At 39.1% G+C, this 24,797-nt stretch overlaps 2 protein-coding genes across 4 annotated transcripts in view; one reads left to right on the plus strand and one right to left on the minus strand.

The window, feature by feature from the left end:
- Positions 1–5,096, plus strand: part of LOC121954937 (cytochrome P450 1B1) — a 6,895-nt gene extending 1,799 nt beyond the window's left edge. The window contains exons 1-3 of one of the 3 annotated variants that reach the window (XM_042502686.1): positions 941–1,081; positions 1,297–2,301; positions 3,806–5,096. In XM_042502686.1, coding sequence (XP_042358620.1) covers positions 1,307–2,301; positions 3,806–4,424 — 1,614 coding nt within the window. In that variant the 5' untranslated portion in view covers positions 941–1,081; positions 1,297–1,306 and the 3' untranslated portion in view covers positions 4,425–5,096. Of the gene's footprint in view, positions 1–940; positions 1,082–1,146; positions 1,178–1,296; positions 2,302–3,805 lie in introns of those variants that run through there. The other 2 variants (XM_042502684.1, XM_042502687.1) reach the window with 2 other exon arrangements.
- Positions 5,097–11,398: 6,302 nt separating this feature from the next.
- LOC121954784 (regulator of microtubule dynamics protein 2) overlaps positions 11,399–24,797 on the minus strand; it is a 38,682-nt gene continuing 25,283 nt past the window's right edge. The window contains exons 5-10 of the mRNA XM_042502483.1: positions 21,742–21,817; positions 21,079–21,156; positions 18,714–18,812; positions 15,932–15,985; positions 15,707–15,787; positions 11,399–15,583 (exon numbers count right to left, since the gene is read on the minus strand). Of these exons, the coding sequence (XP_042358417.1) occupies positions 15,530–15,583; positions 15,707–15,787; positions 15,932–15,985; positions 18,714–18,812; positions 21,079–21,156; positions 21,742–21,817 (442 nt within the window). The 3' untranslated portion in view covers positions 11,399–15,529. The remainder of the gene's footprint in view (positions 15,584–15,706; positions 15,788–15,931; positions 15,986–18,713; positions 18,813–21,078; positions 21,157–21,741; positions 21,818–24,797) is intronic.

A 24,797-nucleotide genomic window follows, 5' to 3' on the forward strand; every position in this document is an offset into this window, starting at 1 on the left:
TTGTTTTGTTTTTTGTCGTTTGGTGGTTACACATGTACTTACTAAATGACAATATCACCGCTACCAATAACACTCCAATAATGATAATAATAATAATAAATAATAATAATAATAATAATAATAATAATAATAATAATAATAATAAAAACAACAACGATTATAACAATAATGATATTATTATTGTTGTTGTTATTATTGTTTTTGTTATCACCATTATTTTACACGTTTGTTTTTGTCGTTTAGTGGTTACACACGTACTGACTAATAGGCAATTTCACCGCCTCTAATAACAATGTCCTCCAATAATGACAATAATAATAATGATTATAAGAAAAACAACAACTACAATAATAATAATAATAATAATAATAAGGTTATAATTATTATTGTTGTTGTTATTCTCATTATTATACATAGTTTTTTGTCGTTTGTTGGTTGCGCATGTGCTGACACTAATGGCCATATCACCACTACCAATAATAATATAATAATATATTATTATATATTATTATAATAATATATTGCATATAATTATATAATAATAATATAATTACAATTATAATTATAATTTGCAGGTTAAAAATTTTAAATAGTTTAAAATCTACAAGTTAAATAGCGCATGCACAGTCCAACTTTATTATTCTCTTCAAAAGACTGTCACCTCTGATGACTTCCCCGTTTCTCTCCTTTTAAACGCTCCCGTTTTCAAGTCGGACAATAAAACACGTTGTCTGTAAGTAAACTGGGAGAGAGAGAGAGAGAGAGAGAGAGAGAGAGAGAGAGAGAGAGAGAGAGGTGGGTGGGAGGGTGGGGTGACACCCTTTGCAACAAACCTACCCACTGTAACAAAGCCAGAGCGCACACGCGCGCGCACAAACACACACTGACGGGCCGTGATGCTGCGCTGTTTGGGGATAAGTGACTTCACTTGGTGCAGTGGGGCTTCAAAGCATGGGCAGGCAGCGGACAGAGAGCAGGGAGCTCTCTCTCACACACGCTGCTATCACACACTGTTTGTGGATGCAGACAGTGTGGTCGATCTATTGTGAATAACCTAATATTTTTTTGAAGGCTACAAAAGGTAGTCTCTTCATTGAGTTCACGGATAAAAACATTTAAAGTGGATTGATTAAAGATTTTGGTTAGTTTTTTTTTTTTAAACAAAGGACATGAGAGGGTATTTAACACCTCCTGATTTTTTCAACATTTAATTTCAGGAGCCTACACATATGCTCCTGTCAAATTTGAACATTAAATACTATGTGCGTTTAATATTGCCATCATATCCCCCTGCAGGATCTCCATCATGGATTTCAAATCGGAAGGGATTAACCTTGCGACTTTGCGCGCTCTGCTCCTGGCATGTGTGACTCTGCTGATCTCCCTCCACCTGTGGCGCTGGCTCCGGCAGCGGTCGATCCCCTGCCCGCCCGGTCCGCTCGCCTGGCCGGTCGTCGGGAACGCACCGCAACTTGGCAACGCACCGCACCTGTATTTTACGCGCATGGCTAAAAAATACGGCAACGTCTTCCAGATTAAACTGGGCTCCCGGACTGTTGTGGTGCTAAACGGGGACTCCATCAAACAGGCGCTGGTCAAGCAGGGGGGCGACTTTGCCGGCAGACCGGACTTCGCCTCTTTCCGGTACATCTCCGAGGGAAACAGCCTTGCGTTTGGCACCATGACGGACTGGTGGAAGATGCACCGCAGAGTGGCCCAGTCCACCGTCCGGATGTTTTCCACCGGGAACATGCACACCAAAAAGACTTTTGAGCACCACATCCTCTGCGAGTTCAGACAGCTGCTGCAGCTGTTTGTGGAGAAAACCAAGGAGGAGCAATATTTCCAGCCCATGACTTATCTCGTGGTGTCCACCGCCAACATAATGAGCGCGGTATGCTTTGGGAAGAGGTACTCCTACGAGGACGAGGAGTTTCGCGGGGTGGTGGGCAGGAATGACCAGTTCACCCAGACTGTGGGGGCTGGGAGCATAGTGGACGTGATGCCCTGGCTCCAATATTTCCCCAACCCCATCAAAACCATATTTGACAACTTCAAGAAGCTCAACCTGGAGTTTAGCGCGTTCATACGAGATAAAGTTGTTGAACACAGAAAAACAATCCAGTCAAGCACCATCAGAGACATGACAGATGCTTTTATACTGGCTATGGATTCTCTAAGAGACAAATCAGGGCTCTCATCAGGGAAGGACTATGTGCCCCCCACTATGGCGGACATCTTTGGAGCGAGTCAAGACACACTGTCAACTGCACTGCAGTGGATCATCCTCATCCTTGTCAAGTAAGCGTCATTTCATTTGACTGCTCCACCTCTTCAAAATTTCTAGTGGCAAACAACATAAATCACAGTTGGTCCTCAAGCTGTACAGACTTGAGAAAGTTGAGTAGCAATTGTGTTATGTAACAGCCCAGCGGGGAAGCAAAGACACAAGGCAGGTACTGACAGCCAAACATAAAGAGCTGAAACTGCTCCAGTCAAAGCGCCCAGTCAGCATTTTACAACACAAGTAGCAAGATCAGATTTTACAGTTTGTTTTCTAATCTGTCTTGATTGTTTAATCCCATCAGCGTCTGATGCCTTCATCAGTGTGTTGTGATACAACGCCCTGAGCCACTGTTTCCTTTAAAGAGATGGTGATCATAGCTCTGTGATGTTTTTCTAGCAGTGTATAAAGTGCTCAATAGATGTCACATCTTTTGCTTGGTAACTAAATGTCACTAAATGTCAGGTCAAGCGTCTGCAGATGGTCACTAAATTACAAGCGCATATGTTTCTGTTCAACAATGAGTAGGGTTTTAGGGTCCATTGCTAGAAAAATTTGAGCATAAAACATCTTCTCCTGCATCTCTTTGATTTTTGCTCACCAATTTATGGTGTACATTTATTTAATTTTGAAAAATAAAAGTTCTTTGCATGTATGTAAGATGGAAACATGTAAAATGCAGGTCTGGGGGTCCTTCACCATACAATTTGGAGCATAAAATACTTAATCTGGTGATTTTTTTATGCACCAATTTATTCTTCTTGTTCATCAATTTATGCTGTAAATGTCTTTATTTTTGTAAAAATAAAGGGCCTTTGCTTATATGTAAGAGGAAAACATAAAATGCAGGTGTGGGGGTCCTTTGGCAGAACATTTTTAATATAAAACATTTAATTTGCTACATTATTTTATGCACCATTTTATGCATTTTTCTGCATTAATTTATACTTTAAATGTCTTTAATTTTACTTACTTACTATCATTAAAGTGAAATGAGTGCAACCTCCATCATCAAGGCTGTCATCCTGAAATAAAAACAAAGACTTTTATGTAGACAAAATTAAAAACATTTAAACCATAAATTGATGCCGAAGTGCAAAATTTGGAGCATAACATTGACCAAAATGCGGGAGATTAAGTATTTTATGTTTAAAATGTTCTTGTGGAAGACCCCCAGACCCCCAATTTCATGCATTCTCCCAATGTTGTAACAAAAACTACACCCTGGATGAGGTAGTGTGGTGAAAATATGAAATGGATGAGGTAGTGTGGTGAAAATATGAAATGCAGGGTTTGCGGGTCTTCTACCAGAAAACGTTGTGCATCAAATACTTAATTTCCTGCATTCTGGTGCTGTAAATGTCTTCTTTTTTTAAATTAAAGGGTTGGGGGGCAAATGTGCATGTCCTCCCTAAACATCTGCACCTATGTTCACTATCATTTATAAAGTGGAAAACAAACAAGTGTAGCCTCTGTCATCAAGGCCGTCACCTAAAACGTAGGTCTTCCATGTGAATGTAGGTTTCCTGAGATGCAGGTGATACTCCAGCAAGAGGTGGACAAGGTGGTGGACCGCAGCCGCCTGCCCTCCATTGAGGACCAGCCACGGCTGCCTTACGTCATGGCCTTCATCTACGAGGTGATGCGCTACACCACTTTCGTGCCGCTCACCATCCCCCACTGTACCACCGTGGAAACCTCCATCATGGGCTACACCATACCAAAAGACACAGTTGTCTTTATCAACCAGTGGTCAATCAACCGCGACCCGTCCCTGTGGTCCCACCCAGAGATCTTTGACCCCCAGCGCTTCCTGGACCAGAACGGAGCACTGAACAAGGACCTGACTAGCAATGTCCTCATCTTCTCCCTGGGTAAGCGGCGGTGTATTGGCGAGGAGCTGTCTAAGCTGCAGCTGTTCCTCTTCATCGCCCTGATAGCACACCAGTGCAACATCACTGTGGATCCGGCCAGGCCGGCCAGACTGGACTACAATTATGGTCTGACTCTGAAACCTCATGCCTTCTCCATCGGAGTGACTCTACGGGATGATATGAAGCTGTTGGATGTGTCTACAAGGTTGTCCGTCCCTGAGGAGGTCAAGGACGAGCCCTCATCAGACTCATACACAAAGACATGAATCAAAACTGTAATAAGCAGAAATAAAATGAAGGCTGAATCACAAAGGGCTCATGAACTATGGCTCATGTTTGTGGGCTGAAAACTACATTTAAAAGCTGAAATCTCAGGCTAAATTCTTATCACTGATTACTGACTCATGTTTAAGTATTATAGTGTCAGGAGGGAACAGATGTGGCATCTGTTTGACACAAGAAACGGCATGGTGTGTGCACTTCACATCAGTCTGGTCTCCTACAGTATCAAACACAATCTGACATTTAGCAATTCTTTTGATTCATCAAGGCGGATGACTGCAGTTAGCTGCACATCACTGGAGATCAGCCTCAATCAGACCTCAGTGCAGTTAACAATATGATTACAGGAGCCTGAACAGCTGCTGTATCACACCTTTGTGATTTTAGTGTGAAGGCCATTGCTGCAAGAACTGATTGAAACCATCAAGCAAATGTCTTGCTTTCTTTGAACATTTTTGCTGTCAGACGAAAAAAATGACAACAAAAAAAAAAACAATTTATCTCCAGAAATGTCAGCTTTTCATAAATCCCTTTAATTTGGCTGCAATTAAAATGCTTCTCTTTTTGATAAGGGTTCCAAAAGTAACCCTTTGAAACCTAAGCAAATTGGCTTGTTGGCAACTGGCAAGAGGGCAATGAGCAACTTAACAGGAAATTACCCCAAATTAGCAAGACATTACAGAAAAGATAGAAGAAAATGACCAGAAAATGAGAAATAAAGAAAGAATTTACTAAAACAACAAAAATCGAATCCAATCGAATATATTTTAATAAATTAAATTAAATAATTCTATCTCTCTAAAAATGTTTTCTTTTAATTTTTAGGTCATATCCTTGTCACCTTTTCATAATTTCTTGCTCACTGTGTTTCTCTTTTTGCATTTTTCTTTTGAAAGAAATCCAACGAATTTGCTCAGGTTTCAATGGTTTAAATGCTTGTGAGAAGCATCTCAATGCAGCACAAAAAAAAAACTGATGGTAATCCAGTTTTGAAAGGGTTAAATGAAGAAATGAAAAATAGGTATACAATCAAAACTGGAGAGTTTTATGTGACAAAAGTAATGTGCCACCTAATGTCAGGCTCAATGCAGTGATTCTGCGTGAACAGGTGAATAAGCTCATGGAGTACATCAGCCCAGTATGTCTACTAAAATAAAATGTTCAATACTAATGTGTAGTTTTTCATACACAGTGAAAAGCATTGCTACTCAGGAATAAGGTCTATTAAATGTCAAATACTGTTTTAACCAGAAGGCTTTTGAAAGTCACTGAATATAACCTAAAATCTACTGTAGACATTTAAAAGGCAAAGGGAGGGTAAGGGTACACCAAACAGACCTGCTGCTTGTGTCTGTAAACTGCTGTCCAATGCAAAGTATGAAAAGACTAATATTAGATCAGTGTTATTTAGTCGTGTATTGCTCTTTTTTGTTACTCACAAAGGTTTTTGTTTTAAAGTTATAGAATGCTGATCTGTGGGAAATTTCATAACCCCATCTTTTTTAATTTTCCCGCTCAAGTTGGCAGTAACCAAGTCGTTTCTTCTTTATGTTGTTTTATTTGCAAGAATATTCATGCTGTCCAATGAGGGCTGAGACAGGGGGGGTTATTTTATAGTTTTTGTAGGCTCATCTAATTGCTGCCTCAGGCTGAGAGACAAATGCGCTGACTGTAAAGTCTTGGATTTTAGCATTTGTTGGCTTCCAAATGAAGAATTTTGGAAAAACGTAACTCATTTCATTTTTGAAATAGCAAGTCACTAAGGGAGTGTTAATGGTCCAGTGTGTATGATTTAGAGGGATATATAATATAACATAATATGATATAAAAAGTAACTGAAAATAAGAATCATTGTAGTTTTTTTTTAACCTTAGAATGAGCTGTTTATATCTACATCGAAGCAGATCCTCCTCTATGGAGTCTGCAGTGTTGCACCATCATGTTTCTACAGTAGCCCAGGACGGACAAACCAGCTGGCTCTAGTGAGTGAACACATTAAAGTTAGACGTCTGTCACTATCCCTGAGTCTCGTCAAAAATAAATAATTTATTATAAACACTACTGTGGTGTACAGTGCAAGAGAAGGGAATAAAAGTATCAAAACTCTTTTGTCGCCACGTAACAAATTAAAACTTCCATATGGCTTAAATTTGATCTTTTTCTTACAGAGTGAAGAAATATCTGAAATCCAAAACTTTACAGTGTCTTTACCTCATATGCTTCTTATGTAGTTAGATGAGTGCAACAAAAGGCATTCATTACTGCTCACTGCAGCAACACAGAACTTTAAGCTCTTACTGTAACTGACGCTGTGATGTTAATCTCCTGAGTATTTCTTCAATATGCTTGCCTGGAAGTTGTTCTGAATGATACTGTACAGCTACATAATAAACCGACACTTTAACTATTCCTCTGTTTCTCATTGATGTAGTTTCCTCTCCACAGGTTAAAGGTGAAACGATGGACACACATACCATTCCAAAATCTTTCTTTCAACAGTCTTCAAATGCACTTTGATTAATCCTTTGAAACTTGAGAAAATTGGCTTGATTTCTTACAAAAACTGTCTTGAATTGACTTCATTATTTCTATTATTATTATTATCATTATTTATTTATTATTATTATTTCTATCAGACATCAAACATATAAAATACTGAATAATAATTACAACAACAATAATCGTAAAAATATTTTTGGGGGCTTTTCCTCTAATTAAAATTAAAAAAAAAAAATTATAACTATAACTATAACTATATAAAATATTCATAACTTCTAATAATTTCTCAATTTCTCAATCTCTCTTTCTCTCCCTTTAAAAACTTATTTTCAGGCCATTTTCTTGCCACTTCTTCCTAATTTCTTGTAATTTGTGTTTTTTTTTGTTTTTGCCAAGTTGCTCATTGACTTTTAAGTCATGTTCTCAAAAGAAATTAAATCAATTTGCTCAAGTTTCAAAGGGTTAAGGTAAGAGAGATCGCGATTTTGGTTAGGTCTGAAATAGTTAATTAAGAAAAAACAACAATGCTCTGGTCACTGACAGTGGATACTTTTTTTGCGAGATTGCCTATTTTGGAAGAAAACAACTGAAATATGTTTTTACTCAACATTTTGCTGATTCGTTCAGTATCAACACTTTTGCAATTTGCGAGATATGTTAATGGGCAACATTTCCTCATTGTGCTCAGAAAACATCATTTGTTTGGCATTACATTTTCCTCAAAGCATATTTGCGTGTTTTAAAATTAGTTGTATATAAATGGAATTTCTAGGAGACAGGGCTGAGATTTGACACCACTGTGACTCCGTACCTGATGCTGATTAACATAACATGTCATACAGCCTCACTGTAAACTCCGTATGAAGTCTTGGCATGTTGCCAGGTCAGGTGGGAACAAAAGGGAAGTGTTTGGGAGATCCCTTTCCTAGCACAGCATTTTATCTCGCCCTGCCAGAACATCCTGTACTTTATCAGCGAGAGCCTTGCAGCCAGCCGGCCAGACAACTTTTCGGAGTGCGTGACAAATTCAGATAAAACCACAGTTGATGATTACTGATTATGGCTTGCTCCATGCTCCGTTTCATGTTTTTTTTACAAGTACAAAATTGAATCTGTAGACCAAGGAGCGCCAGTGAAGTCATGTGTGGCGACGGTCCAAGCATAATCTTTATGAGTCGGAAGGAAAACGCTAAGTTTGCTTTTGCACCTCTGTGCTGAAATAAGAAGTCAAAAGTGAGCTGACAAATCATCAGACACAAATGAACTGCAGAGACACAGACAGTGTCCTGGGTAATGTGCCTGAATCAGTGGGATAATGACTTGAGTTATAATAGAAGAAGATATCAGCCTTCAGGGGTTATTGCTTTTGTTGTGATCCCCTCCTTGCATTACAGGAAGCTGCACAAGGAAGCAAATATTCCTAATGCACAGCACAGCCACACAACTGTGTTATTCTGCAAGTTATTAGAAGGAAGCACAAAGAAAATCTGCTGATTTAAAAGCTGAGGGAAGAAACATCATGTCTTGCATTATAAAGCAGGTGCCCTGTGTGAGTAGAGAGGGCCATGGTGGAATAAGCCTGCTGAGAAAGATGAAATATCACATGAAGTGGTGGTAAGACACATCCTATGTCATTACAGCTTACACCTGTCAAGACTGCATTAACAAGATTAACGTGAATCTCTCTATTTAAGCTTGTATCCTGCATGTACGCGGCACAACAAGATCCTCCTGCTGCGGACTGTGAGTTGTGTAACTTAGACATACCTGAGCTTAGGCTGTGAATGGAGGGATGTACGTAGATCTGAATGAATCTTTGCAAGATTGTACAGATGTGATGTTTAGGGAGGAGGTCACCTGCTGTCGAGGCCGACCGATGGAAGCTCAGGAATGAAGAACAAAATGTGTGCAGTCAACACCATCATTGCTGAATGCTAAGCAGGTCAGCTGGAGTACAGTGTTTACAGGAAGGTGAGTTTAGGTAAGGAGAGCAGACTGAGTCATGAAGACACAGATCTGTATTTCACCCTCTCACATCTGTGTAATCAATGTATCGACAAGTTCAAGAAACTTAAAGCAAAATACAGCCTCAGGGCACCTGAAGGCTCCAGGTTCACTATGTGGTTATGAGTTTATGGTAATTTGATCAATTTCCTTTTTTTTGTGTAATCCTATATGCATGCACCACTGAAGCACCAAACAAAGTGAAACGGGGCTAAAGGTGACACCTGCATTATTACATCACCTCAAGGCCTCTTCTTGCTGAGGAGCTCAGAGTTAAAATCTCAGATTCAGGTCATTATTATTTGTTTGTTTAGTACTTACATAAACCTTAACCAGTTTGTGGTTAATTAAGTTATTCTTTTCTACTTCATTACTAACAATACTAAGTTTACATGTGATGCACAGCAAGTGGGAGAAGCTGGTGGGATGGAGGGCCTTTAGCTTTTTGGGTGGTATGCTTATTAGGGTCATTCCTGTTTTGCAGCAACAGTTTGGCCTCATAACCTTTGTTAAAACAGGTGATTTTTTTTTTAAAGTAAATAAGACTAGTGACATGTTTAAATGTCAGAATATCATATTGGCCAATCAGACACTCAATGATTACTATGATAAACTGGTTTGCATTAGTCTATACAAGGTGGAAATTATGTGAGTGATCCAAATTTAGTTATCCTTATACATTCATTTATTGGATAGCCATAACCACTTATCCTCTTAAGGGTCCCAGTGGGGCTGAAGTCTATCCTAGCTGACATTGCCAGCGAAAGACAGGGTACACCCCGGACAGGTCGCCAGACTATCGCAGGGCTGACACCTACGGGCAATTTAGAGTCACCACTAAACCTGTATGTCTTTGGACTGTGGGTGGAACTGCAGAACCTGAAGAAAACCCACGCTGGCATGGGGAGAGCATGCAAACCCCGCCCGACCCGGGTTCAGACCTTCACCTCTCTTGCTGTGAGGCAACAGTGCCAACCACAACACCAGCATGCTGCTTACCTTATGCAAATCAACAGAAATTCCATAATTTTATCAAATATGTTTCAAAAAGCTTCTATTGGACCAACTTTCTTCATAATGAAGCCTAACAGGACAAAATACTAAGACTGTGACAAACAGACTAACAACATGAAATAAAGACATGAGTGAATACCTCAATGGTGATATAAGAAGCCAAATATGGTGAACATTCTTGATGAATTACAGTAATAGGTGGCTGGGTTAAACAACAATAAAACTACACCAGAACATCCATTTACAAACTCTCACACAACTTGTGCAATATAATGCATAATAATAAGAATAATAATGCATTTTTCATTAAGATGTCATGATTTTAAACACTTCAGCACAAACAGTTTCATGCATAACTGAGTTGTGTGTGCTACTCAGCTACCCTAAGTGTGCTACCCTAAGTGTTTTAGCACAAAAAATGCATGTATTTAAGTACTGAGCATACAACAGGATAAATGAAACTTGGATGATATTGCACGAGTTGTGTGAGAGTTTGTAAATGGATGTTGAGATTTAGTTTTGCTGTTGTGAAACGTAGATTCCAATGACTTCAGTTCATAAGGAATGTTTGTCTTTTTTGGATTCTCACCATAGAGGCATGCGAGAAAAACAATTCATGGATTCAAGGCAACACAAGGTGAGTAACTGACATACATATTTATAGAATATAGTAAGTCAGTTAGCAGCTGAAGTAATCTTTTAAAAAAGACAGAAGTGCAGGAAAACTGCAGGGAAATTGCTGCCTGCTCATGACAGAAATCAGCACGTTATGGGTATCTACTTGTCTTTTCTGTCTGGATTTCATGAGAAAAAAATCTGTATGCTGCAGCCTCTGAATTCTTATGCAACATAGTTTTTTAGGACAGCATGTACAGACATCAAGATTAGATGCAATCACACACACAGACATTCTATATAATGCCTGCAAACAAACACAAAACATCCAAAGTTTCCTTCATATGTAAACAACAACAGCTGTACGTGAATTCTGCAGCTGTTTGAGCTGAAGTGCACAGGCAGCTAATAAAATCAGTCAGGGAAAGGTAAAGTTTTCACGACTGTATAAACAAACACCTGTGCTCATTTAGAGTGGTTCTACTGTGGAAAAAAAGGCCCAGACATGACTAGACTGGTGGCCTGAATCTGATCCAGTAACAAATTCCCAATTGCCCTGGCACAAAATGTACAGTCTGGGGAAAAGGGAAGAGATGCCTTAAAACTCCACAATCACTGATAGTCATGCAAGAGTCTGCTTGTTACATTTTTACTAGTTTATGGATTAAGATCAATGTAGGTTATGACAAAAAATAATTACAGTACATTTTAATGATAAGTTAGAGATTACATTGTAAGAGGTTATTCCCTGTAAACGGCAATAAAACTAACAAGCACACAAACGAGCCCTTGAACAAGCAAGAAAAGCGGCAAACTGACACCTCGCACCAGGATTGCACAGATTTAATTATAGACTGCAGCTCCAATAATCATTCAGTGCACACCGCCTATGACAATGTACAGTGTAACCTCTATGTAGTGTATAAGATTTGAGGAATATTGTACTTTGGCATATGAAGATACATTCGTAGTGCTGGTAGAAAAATCTGTAAAGTGACAAATGAAAACATTTTTTTCTGTATATTTCACAACATAAAATAAATTAAAACAAATACGACTCTAAATCCATAAACTCACCTGAAACAAATCTCAAGAGTGACCAAAAATAACCACTTACGGTTTCAAGATTTCAACATGCAGGTCTAAAATGTATCACACTTAACACGACAGAGTAGAAACATGATCAAGTGAGACAGTAATAAAATGAAACATTACATCAGTCAGATCAGGTCACCTTTAAGTGGCATTATCTAACCTGGAATGCAATTGTACAGTATGCACCATCACCTAATGGCACAGCAAAGTGTCCGCATCCTCTGCTTACTGCATTATAATTTTAATATAAAGCCATTGGTCCAGCGTTTTTGCAACAGAGAAACAGATAACGAAAAACCACAACCTGCCCTCCACCTTCTCAGACTCAGTTTACATGCACACCAGTGCTCCATCTAAACATGTTGTTTGTTCCTCCGTGTACTGATGAAGCCTAATCAACATTCAAATTGTGGCTCAGGTGGACTTAACCAGGGTTGTTTTTTCATTTAAGGGGATCTATGCAAAATTCAGAGTGCATTTGTTTGTTGTAGCAGAAGACACCGTGGTGCAGGTCTCTGTAGGTGACGTGCAAGCTATGGGTGTTTGTTGCAATATGCTCCAAAATACATGGCAAACTAATTATTCTGCAGATTAGCAAAAAAAAAAAAAAATTAAAAAAATCAATAAGTGTTATGGGAAGAACATTAGTGGAAAAGTAGGCTGTCTGGCAACATAAATAAAGCACAGACGCTAAACATTGCATTTGTGTACTGTAATTTTAACAACTGTTCTCAAATTTAAAATTATTTTATTCTGCTCTGTCTCCCCCCTGGTCACCATTTTTTAAATGAGGCTGTTTTTAGCTTTAACCTCAATCTTGCAATTCTTCCAAACCCTGCAGCAAAAAGTTTCTTCTTTCACGATTATTTTTCCTGGAAGAATAGCTGCGGCAAAGCTCTAGCCAATGGGGCACCTAATAAACTTAACTTTCCCAAGTGTGTTGCTATTTCTCTTTAAGAATTAAAGGCCACTTGACTGTCCCTGTAATCTCTCAATAAATAGTCATTGTGGATTATTACAGTGGTGGGCACCTAAATAGAAAAATTCAGAGGTACACAACCAAGCACAATAACAACTTTCAAAGCCTTCGCACTTGACCCGCAGGGGGTAATTGTCATTTTTTTGGTGCAAAACACAAGATACCAGTGCTAATGGCATAAACAGCGCTCAAAAATATACTCAACAGTGTTCGCCAGGGGGGAACCGGAGGGTAGGTGCTACGCTTCCACGGCAGCACTATCCTGATACCAGCTGTTACAGCCATATAAGCATCGTGCAGAGCTAGCCAGTGATAAATGCACTAACATGCATGCCAGGCCGAACTGACTTACTACAACAAACCACAGAGAAGCTCAGATTACAACACACACAGGAGGAGTGTGACTTCATTCTCTGCTCAGCACGCCATTACTCCAATATATCTTTACAAAGAAAATAGTGTTTTGCTGCTATATTAATGCCCTGAATGTTGCACATAGAACCTTTTATTGAAACCTGAGCAAAACTTTAACTGAACCTTAAACAGCATGATTAAGTGTTGTATATATGTAAAGAAATAGGAGCCTTCTATGAAAATATGTGTCTTGGCATACCTATTGGAGTGGTGGCACTTTGTTTGCCTCCACACTTTCTGTTGCATTGAGAAGGTTCAAAAGAAAACAGATGAGAAAAAGATTTTAGATTACGAAGATTTAAAAACTATAAAATGTAAGGCAGTCAGAGCTCCATGTGAATGTTCAAAGAGGAACTTGAAAAACTAGAGAATTCAGGAAGCCCCCAGGACAAGAAACCTTCCTAAAAAGTTCCAACAGGAACTTGGGATTAAAAAAGGGGAGATTTGCTCAAAAACACCTGTACAGATGCTCAGTAACACTTTACAATGAGTTAGAGTCACAGACAGTAAAATGATTCAGTGAGTGACAGAATAGTATCAGAGCGATCCAGGAAAAAAAAAAACTACAGCAGGGCTTTCTGAGAGTGTACCATGTCTGCATGTTGACATTACTGACGCAGGACATGGAGCTAACTAAACAATTCAATGGACGTAGTATGTAGTTATGGCCAGTGAGCACTGATGCTGGTCTGAGTGAGGAGGGCAGGAGGTCGTCCAGTGGTCACAGCATTCCAAGATCTTTGTTTGGGTGCGCCATTGTCTCATGTGCTTTTGTTATTGCCATCTGAATGTGTGGTGGGAGACACAACAACAGCAAAAACAAAAAAAAAAACAAAACAGGACGGAACAGGAAGGAACAACAAGTCCTGTGGGTCACTTTGCCAAAAAGCGACAGGTCTTTGTTGTCAAGGAAACTCAGTATCCTTGAGACAGAGTGAAGTGACTTTCACTATCAGAGCAATCAGACCTCTGGGAGAAGGTCTGCTACACACAGATCAACTGCGATTATACTGTATATATACTAACAATCACCAAATTTACCATAATCTATGACTAATCCAATTTCAGTAAAGATTAAAATGAACAAAATCTACCTTAGATTAAATTGTCTCACTGATTTGGTACAACCAGGTGTGAGTTTCTTTTCCACTATAAAAACATTAAATAAAAATCTGATTTGAAACTACAGGTTCCCCACACATTTTTACAAATACATCTTTTTAAAACCTTTCCTTACATTTTCCATCATACTTCACCTAATTTCAACGAGTTAATTTGAGTGGTTTTAAAGGGATACCTGTATCACTGTTAACATTAGTAAACACGTACTGCCCACACATTCACGGATAAGCAAACTGCTCGCTTGCTAAATTGCTAAAATTCCTCGCTCGTTAGACATTCCTGTCACAAACTAGCTGCATATGTCCACTGCCATTAGACCAGACTGGCACATACAGGTACTTCACAAAAGATCAAGGCCACGCCCCTTTTTGGGGGATAGAAAACAGACGATGCTATTGATGTGATTTGATATGTGTTGGGATAACAACCCTCACATTTATATGCTCTTATTTCTTGTTAAACAAACATTTGTTTATTTAATATGTCAAATTAATATTTTGCAATCTTGCCTCAACCTGAACGTCCTGATACCTCAATAAATGAAGGTCTATTGCAGTCATGTACCTTCAGGCTTCCCCAGTCCAGGTGGATCTACACAGTGGAAAGATATAGTTATCCAGATGGATGATGATTTAATTAAACAATGTATATTTGATGTAATTATCATAACATTAGGCTGTATGCAAGCATTATCTGTAATTAACCAACCTGTTAATAGCCAACCCTTTGATCTAGAGGCTGTTAGCAATTTACCACAATGACAATAAACATTCATTATCGTATGTGCCTTAAATCTCAGTGTGAAATCCTCAGTTAACCTGCAATTTTTTCAGCATTTTCCTGTGTTCTTACTGATGTTGCCTTCCCACAAAAGGGGGTGTGACCTTGGCGATGACTCAGTGCAGGTCTGGTCTACGTGTATAACGTGATACTAGACATGTTCACCAATCACTCGACGGAGAACTCAATTTTAAATTTGTAATACCAGGAATGTATGTTAAACTAAACTATAAACTATAGCCAAAACAATGTACATTCAAAACTTTTAATTCCAAACCTTTCCCAGGCTTGGAAGACGTTTTTTCTAATTTCATAACTTTTCTAGAAACTTAATGACTGTGGGAACTCTTAAAACTATATGGGACGGCTCTGACTGTGGTATTGCGCCCATTGATTATATAATGCCACAGCACACCCTCCACTCACAGAGTGAATTAACATGATGGCCTCTCAATGCACACTATACACAAACACACACACACACACACACACACACACACACACACACACAGCCTGTAGCACATGGAAAATACATTTCCAAGAGAATGTGCTATGTGCACGCTGTCGTCACACTCCGAGCGCCGGTAGGAGCAAGCCCAACTCCTTTTGTGCGTCTTCATCCTGAGGAAAAACATTATTTAAGATACAAAAAATAAAATTGTATTAAACAGGATATTATCTTGTAGATGGAATAACCCTGTGAGATAGATATAAATACAGCAATTGTACAGTGATGAGGTCTACCTCTTTGGACACGACATTCATTGAAGAAGCAGCTTCACACATCTTTCTAGCTTTCCCCATCTGTCCCAGGTCTTTGTAACACTGTCAAAGACAGGAAGCAAAATCCGTCAACGTACTGTGTAGTCTTCAGTCTCGGATCCCACAGAACAGTGCACAGCGTCATCCAAAAACAAAACAAAACAAAACAACACAAAACAAGTTCAACTTGAAGTTCCTGGTACTGACCTTTGCTAGAAACACATAGTTGAGTTTAGAATATCCCGGCTGGATCTCCTCAACCTGAATAATAAAAAAACAAAAAACTTTAGTTTTAGAAAGACAATTCATCTTTCTTCTTAATGCAAAAAATACAACTATGTCACTCCAGTACTTTTTATAATATTTTCATGACAACAAAGCGGTAAAGCTTTAACAGTACAGTAGCTACTAGCATACCTGTTAATGTTTTAACTGGACTAAACTATATGAAGATTTCTATAGTATAAAGCAGAGTAGGAATCTCCCATGTAAAGTACATAAAATGAAAAAGCTCTGAGCTAACACTGCCTAAATTGGTTAGTTTTGTAACCACGTGACAAAATGCCTATCTAAATAACCTGTATCAGTGAAAGTGTATCCTACATTTAGAATATTATATTCTGAAAGGGAACTGAAGTCACTATCTCAAAGCCAAAAGACTCCAACGACAAAAACACTAATTTTACTTTGAAGAACACTGACGTTGCTGGTCTACTGCAATTATTCCAAAAACAGCATATAATCTGTTACAAAAAACAGGGCTGGTCTCCATATCTAATTTCATTTTATTAATGACAACTGTACAGGGGGTGATTTATTTTAATAACTCACCCGTTTATATTTTATATGGTCGAAAGTTACGCATATTTAAGGGCGGGCCACTTTAGGTGAAAGGTTGTTTGTGAGTCAGATCCACCCCTCACTCCTTCACAGCTCCAGCCTCTCATCCAAATGGTCACTTCTGGCTCAAAAAGCCAAAATGGTCACGGTCAAAATGCCAGATTCTGGGCTTCAAAATGGGACTCCACAAAATGGGTGAAGTCCCGGTAGCTACATCCATTATTTAGATAATCTATGATTAAAATGAAGCCCGTGTCCACAGCGATACATAACTTCAACAACACAGTACATAAAGTAAGCACAGCAGAAATGTCAGACAGGTTGAACCACCGTGCTCAATCTTTAAACATTACAGTTAGGGCTGAAAATGAAAACAGAAACAAACAAGTTTGCCAGTTTTACCTATGGTTGCAAATAAATCAGTTGCCAGTTATCTGCCTGGAAGAGATTGTTGTTGGGTCTATAGTCTGGATTTAATTGAAGACACAGATCTTCACCCAGACATGGTCAATAGTTGTACCTGTATAATTACAAAGACCTACAACAACATTTAGCTTGACTCATTCACATGCCTGTCTTCCCCCTGCAGCTCCTGCAACCATAACAGCTCTGCTACAGTTAGTCAAGTACAGATAACCACAGGTTAGAGGCTGGGGACCTGCGTAACCCTACAGGACGTAATTTGTTAAAGCTCGACAGCCTCACCGGAGGCTCTCCTTGGGGTCAGGAGCGGCATGTTGAAACAGAGACTACCTAAATCAAATTGATGGGTGAGATACATAAGACATGAGGAAGAGGCATGAACAGGAATATTGGCCAGAAGCAAAATTCATTTCATTACTATATAAACACTTGAAATGTGGGATCACAGATTAAGCCTTTCTAAATATGAAGCGCTTGGTCTTTGGAAAAAAAAACTGAGTACAGAAGCAACCTGGAGGCAAGTTGCATGTGAACACTACACAAACAGGATGCCGTACACTGCATGTCTCATTAATCAGAGCAGCTCAAGGGAGAACTTGCAATCACTTCAAATGTATGGAAATAAAAACAATAACACAGAAGATATTACAATATCAGGCCTTATTTTGTGTATTTTTTTTTCTAGTTAAAAGTCTGTTAATATACCAGGCACAATGACTGAGTGGAAGCAGTCCTGCAGGCATAAATATGCTTCCAACAACGGGCAGATTGGATCGTCAAACAGCATCTAAAACCCCCTTCCCCAACTTTCCAACATAGGAACTACGTCCTGCAACTTTTGTAACTTTCTGAAAACAATAGTCACGCCCACTTGTGTGGACTACTTTCATTAAAAAAGTCAGATGTGCAATAACTTTTCTCTCTCAATTTATTCTTCACACAGATAGGTGTGTATCGAAGAAAGGCACACTATGTTTCGGCTCATTTCGAAAGCTGACTACAGAGGTTCAACTTCAGACTGGAGACGGTAGCGCCTCAAAGCTTGGTAGCCGCCAAATTAAGCTTAGTAGCTTCTCCATCAGATTCCCAGTTGAGGTGAAAGTATCACTGCAGTGCTGACCTGCAGCAACTGTTTCAGCATCTTTTTTTTTTTTAGATTTTAATTTTAACCATATATCATTGCTGTTTGTGATTGATTATTTATAAAGATTATTTTTGGGGCATTTTTCCCTTTATTGAGAGGACAGCTTAAGATAGAGAGGAGAAGGAGGAGAGAGAAGGGGGGATGACATGCAGCAAAGGGCCACAGGCCGGAGTTGGACCCGGGTCACTGCAGAAACCGCAGCAATACAGGATGCAGGAGGAATATAATCCAAAATCCGAGAGAAACTAACATCATCAGCAACCAAGACTACATGTAGCTGCATGGAGCAGGTTAGACTACATAATGTAAACACTTGCAGTAACGTGCCTGCAGCAGACGACATATAAAGAAATCTGTCATAAGCTTATGTCAGCTTGACTCAAATGAAGTAAAAAAACATTGCAAAAAGAGTATTAAGAATGTTCTGAAGCCTGAGATTTTTGGTCACATGGATAACCTCCGTTTACGTTATTAGTTACATTATATCACATATGAGAGAAAATTAGGAAAAGCATAAAACGTCCCCTTGAAGATGCTGAATGTATGCATAGAGGAGAATGTTTGCAGAATGAATCACGGTACCTTAAGAAAATTCTTCAGTGCATCTTCGATCGTGGCACTTGGAGGTTCTCCAAATAATGTTGCAGCAACTTTCCTCTCAATCCATGACAACTGCGCCACCTGCAAAATGATCACCTCAAGTTGAAGGACAATTCTGCACATAAGTTTAAGACAAACTCAAAACCAGGCTAAAAGGCAGCATATTACTGTCTTCTGGATAAGGTTTCCCACGCTGGGTGAGGTTGGAAAGGTGCTTTGTTGCATCTGTAACTACACCCAACACAGATGTCACAATGACACTGAAGTACACCTGCACATCACCAAAGTGACGTCACAAGTTTAACCACCAGAGGTCAACAAAAACAAGATTCTCAGTGAATGTTAAATTACTCTTGAAGACATCTTTAACGAGCTGTTGTAAACAGCTAAAATTTTCCCAACAAGAGTCAATGTTCCTTTTTTTTATGAAATGAAGTGGAAATTCCACAATTAATAATCTTTCACATTTTTTAAAGCTGTTGAGATATTTAAGTAATGCAGATATTTTTTCGTAAAATATAATTACATCTGTGAAATTAAGAATTTTAACAGTTAGTGGAAACAAAGTTAATGAATTTTGTAGGTATTCGTTTCCATACATTTCCTCGCTGGTTTGGTTGCATATCATTTTTCTTAACTATTCCAGACCAAAAAAACACAAACACACTTTCCCGACTGACTTTTCCAGTATTTCCATGACCACATGTACCGTGTACACTGATACTTTTCTACTGACACTTTTCGCAAACCATGATAAAGGCCAGGAGAAGCCTGGGTCAAACATGTTATGTTCCTGCCTTGCACCATTCATCAGAGCAACGTCTAATTGCAGGTGTAGCATTGCTTTGGTGTCATCAGAGGACCCTTCAAACAGAACCGCTGGCTCAATGCAAACAGTACATCACTGTTGAACATGAATGCACCACAGTTGGTCCATAAAACTCAATCCCTGAAAATATCAGGTGTTACTGCTTCGTGAAATCTGCACGGCCCCTCACTCCCTCTGTGGTACCAACAGTGTAGGTGAGTATTATATAATTTAATCAGAGCGATCTCTGTAATAGCTTCCTTCCTTTCATGCAGTTAGTCTGACAACTGGCACCAAGTTATGTGATAAATAGCTCATGAAACAACAGGGAAACTCAACAGCAAACATCTGTAAACCTTTGTATCTTCATGACAGTTATGGAATATAACTAGGCACATTTACTCAAATCCTGTACTTAAGTATGAATTTGAGGCACTTGTACTTAACTTTAGCATTTTTTCTTTTCATGCTACTTTATACTTTTACTCCAACACATTTCAGAAGAAAAATTGTACTTTTTAATTTTCTAAGTTTATCTGAATGCTTTAGTTACTTTGGCATTTTTTTTTTAAATTTGTAAACAGTTTATACAGTACAGCTGCAACAATTAGTTGATTAATCAATCAGTCGAGTCATAGAAAACTATTTGATAAACAACATAGAAAACTATATGATAAACATTTAAGTCTTTTTCTATGTTTTAAATGATTTTACAATTCGGGGGGTGTTATTTTCAATTTTGTTTATAATTTTGTTGTTTTTTATTTTTCCCCACTTTTAAAATAATTCTGACTTTGGGAGAGTTTTATCTATTTTTAATTTAATCTAACTAAGTTTAAGTTTTGTGGTGTTAATTTTTTTTATGTTGAAGTTTGGGGTGTTTTTGTCTTTATAATTTTGAGTTTTGGGATATTTTTATGACTTGTATCTATAGTTTTGAGTTTTTGTGGGGTGTTTTTCCTTTTTTTCTAAAAAAAAATTTGGTTTTAGGATGTGTATTGTTTTAAAGATTTTTTCTGAATTGGGTACTTTTACTTTTAATACTTTTAGTAAATTTTTCTGATTATACTTACTATTACTTAAGTGCCATTTGTATTTTCACAGGATGGAAATAGTACTTTTACCTAAGTAAAGGAGCTTAACACTTCTTTTACCACTGCTTAATGACAATAATTCGTCATCACAAATCATTTTCAAATACACCAATGGTGTTTAAATGACTGACAGATGAGATATTATCGTCATAGCACTGAAAGAACATGAGCTGAACAGAAACAGGATGAAAGTATCTCTCTGGTACAATCTGATTTAAAGCTAACAATGGCTGGTGTTAACCTCCTGTAGCGTTTCTGCAAATATCGCAGAGGGAAAAATAAACCTCAGCGAAGCCTAAACAGTGGAAATGAATGAGGGGAAACCGTGGGTGGGTTAGCACAGGGAGGAGGGGGGCACAGAGACATGTCAGCCTCCATAAATTCACCGTTTGTGTATGTGAGGAGAGATAAATGTGTTGCACAGTGTGTCGGGAGGGTCACATACAGCGTAGCACCAGCGGCCCAGCAGGTAGTAGGACATGGGATCTTGTGGCTTCAGCTCAATGGCTTTATCCAGATGATCCTGGGAGGGGAAGAAAGACAGACACACAGACAGACAGGGAGAAGATTTTCACTGTTGATTCATGACACGGCTGCTATTTCCACTGCCTTCTGTTCTGGCCTGATCTGTCCTGCTTCACCAACCCACAAGTATTTCACAAACACCTCTCACACACGCGATCTCGCAGAGCGACCACACACTCCTGGGCTGTCACGCACCCTCCCACGTTCTTTTCCATTCTCCCTCTCTTTCTGATTCAGCCCCCCCCCTCCCTCCCCCCATATCTTCCCTCTTCGGCGCTCTATGGCTTTATCTTTCACCTGTCAAGAGTTTTGCAGGTACACAGTGTTTGGGGGAAGCCGCTGACAGAAGATAAAATGCTACGTGCTGTTGTTCCACACTCAGTCTTATGAAAGCCAAATGCTGTAGGAGTGGCTTACTGGTTTAAGTGGTATGACTAGCCGACCCCCCCCCCTCCCCCCTCTGAGAATATGGGAGAAGCAATGTTCAACATATATATAAAATGCATACACATAATAGTATTAGTATTATATAAATTAAAAGGTTCCAGACACAATATATAACTGCAGAGTACAGATAGCTTACCTTAAAGATGTATCCGTTCTTTATCTTGTTCTGTACCGTGTCATATTCTGCCATAATTCCACACATGATGGCATACCTTTGGAGAGATCAGCTGTGTATCAGGTGTCTACAAGTAATACTGCTTGGCTCATTATTTACAGAGAAAACAAAACAGACAACAGATTTATTTAAAAAGAAAATTAGTTTGATCTGTTTTTCACAGATTTTATGTTCCCTGCACCCAGAAAAAAATGGCAGAAAATGCAAATGAGTAAAAGTTAAGTATAGACAAGGTTAATAAAAAAAAGAAAAACACGCATTACAAATGGCAATTTAAAAATATTTCTGAACCCATTTAAGTTTTAAAAAATATTCATAGAAAGGTGTTTAACAAAGAGCGAGACACAGTTTAAAGGCATCAGTATACTTTAACCACAGTGCCTATTTGATGGTTGAACAATGTCTGAAACATTGAAACCTCATAAGAATCAGGGGGCGGTGTCCAACAATTTTTGTAACTTTCCAAAAACCTATGATCTCCCCAGTACGCACATTTCATGCAGTGATTGAGAGGTGTGCAGAGGTGAGTAAAAAGGCCATTGTTCTCAGTAATACAATAGTTGTGCAACAATACTTTTGAGCACAGATTGTCCAAAAGTGCGTGCCCTTATCTCCACACAAGTGCGGTGTGTAATGCAAAAGCAGAGTTCAAATCTTCACATTCTCACTCCCAACTTGTCAAATACCAATGCTTGATCAGTTGCTCCTCACATCAGAATATAATGCACTAGATAGTGCGCCTGTGTCAGCTTGAACAGTGAGGAAGGGCACATCAATTATGCTTTGTTACATGCATTGCCACACAAGCATAGTACACTACATATACTAGCACACTACTTGTTATTAAATTAAGTCAACTGACTTTGGTTTCACACGTGACACAAACAGAAGGCTCCTAGCTCACTTGCTCTTATACAATGGTAGTTGCTTGGAGTGTCAAGGAATCGCCCCAAATATCTCATACTGCTGCTAAAGCCCTAAAGTCCTAATGCAGTTGCCTATTACTTCAATGTATCAAGAATTTTCTCTGTTTTTGGATTTTTTTCATTCAGTGTGGAGGCATGTAGAGAAAAAAAAAATCTTTCAGATGCAATATAACACGGGGTGAGTAAGTGATCTACAAATGATCTTTTTGAGTATTCCTTTAAGACAGCTGGGGATCAAGTGTCTCGCACAAGGGCACCTTAACACCATCACTTAATCCATCCAACCAGCTGGTCTGGCAATTTGAATCTTTGACCTTGCTTGACAAGGTCACTCTCACTTTGCCTCATGCAGGCAGACCTGAGGATCTTGCAGAAGAAAGTAACAAAAGACAGGAATCATTTTCACTGTACTACTAGGTCAAACTAGAAATATCGCCATGTGGTTGTTTGCCTCCGTGCATCACTCAAGTTACACTTACAGTTTCCATCCATGTCTGTGAAAACATGGAGGCTTCACACACACCTTCCCCCATCAGCACAGAAGATGTAAACAATCAGCACAGTTTCAAGGTGAGCACCCAAAATTAGTGTCACATATTGAGTATCTGAGTAAATGTCTCTCCTTCTGTTCCTGAGTTATGGCACTGAGTAATGGACAGAAGTGTTTTTGCACAATGTTATGATGCCACAGCTGACCTTTGGCCTCTTAGATATAAAACGTCAGAACTTTATCATTATATACTATTAAGATATTTGTGTGAAATTTGAGCGCATGAATTCTCCGCCAAAACATGTTTTATGAGATTGCACTGACCTTGACCTTCGACATTCAACCACCAGATTCTAAAGAATTCATTTTAGAGTCCAAGTGGACATTTGTGTCAAATTTTAGGAAATTCCCTCAAGACCATCTTCATATATTGCGTTCATGAGAATGAGAAGTATGCAATGGCACAGTGACCTTGACCTTTAATTACAAATTCTAATCAGGTCATTGTAGAATCTACTTGTACATTTCTGCCAAATTTGATAAAAATACCTCCAAGGTGTTCTCGAGATACGGCTTTCACAAGAATGAGACAGACGAGGTCGCAATTACCTTAGCCTTTGACCTATGATCACTAAAATCTAATCAGTTCATCCTTGAGTCCAACTGGAAATGTTTTTTTAAATTTGAAGAAAACGCATTCACAAGAACCCGAAAACATAATTTCTCTAGCCTCAGCAATCGCCGGCGTGGAGGCATTAAAACATGATTATTCTCAGTTGAGATTTTACCAAGTTGCCAAGTTTTGGTTGCGCCCTGTCCTGACTGACTACAGTACAGAAGTCACGTAGTGAAGTTTTGTGTAGGTGGGAGGGTTGGAGAGAAATTGGACAGCACCTTTCAGTCTCACCACCTTTTCTTCGGGTCACTAACAATGAGAAACCAAAAGGACTAAAAAAAACCGCCAACACTCAACCTACTTCAGCAAGACTCCTCATTAGGCATCATCAGCAGAGATAAGCTGCTTCACCTTATTCCTTCAGCCACTAATTAATACACCGATGTGGACCAGTGGGCAGGTGGAGAGGAAACAAAGAGCGATCTCAGCTTCCAGATCTGTAAGTCGGCATGACGCTGTGGGTTTGGAGAGGAGCGGAGAGAGGTGATCAAAGTCTTTTCACCGCAAGGCTGCTTTAATCCTGCTGGTACTCTGTCAAACACCACAGAGTGACATAAATACCTTTTTATATGAAGGATCAGCGTGTACAAAGGTCATCTGACAGTGTCGTCTGACATGGTGGTGCTGATGGTAGATGGAATCTGCTACTGCGTGCGTGTGTGCACTGAGGTGTCTGGTATGTGTGAATGGGTTTTTTTTAACAAGGGATGATTTAGTGGTGGGCTACCGTTCACTGCAGCCACACTCACTTTTTCTGTCTCTGGACTGTGATCAGGCGCAGCATGCCGACACAGATTACAGCCAGGTGTAGCGTGCAAATTGTACTACATGATTAGCGGGTCATTACTTAATTAAGATAAAGTAGGTACAATGATCTTTCTCACGAACAAGTGGGCAATATGACTTCACTTGACAAAGTTCCAGC

This window comes from Plectropomus leopardus, chromosome 15 (assembly GCF_008729295.1).
Source record: "Plectropomus leopardus isolate mb chromosome 15, YSFRI_Pleo_2.0, whole genome shotgun sequence".
Lineage (NCBI taxonomy): Eukaryota > Metazoa > Chordata > Actinopteri > Perciformes > Serranidae > Plectropomus > Plectropomus leopardus.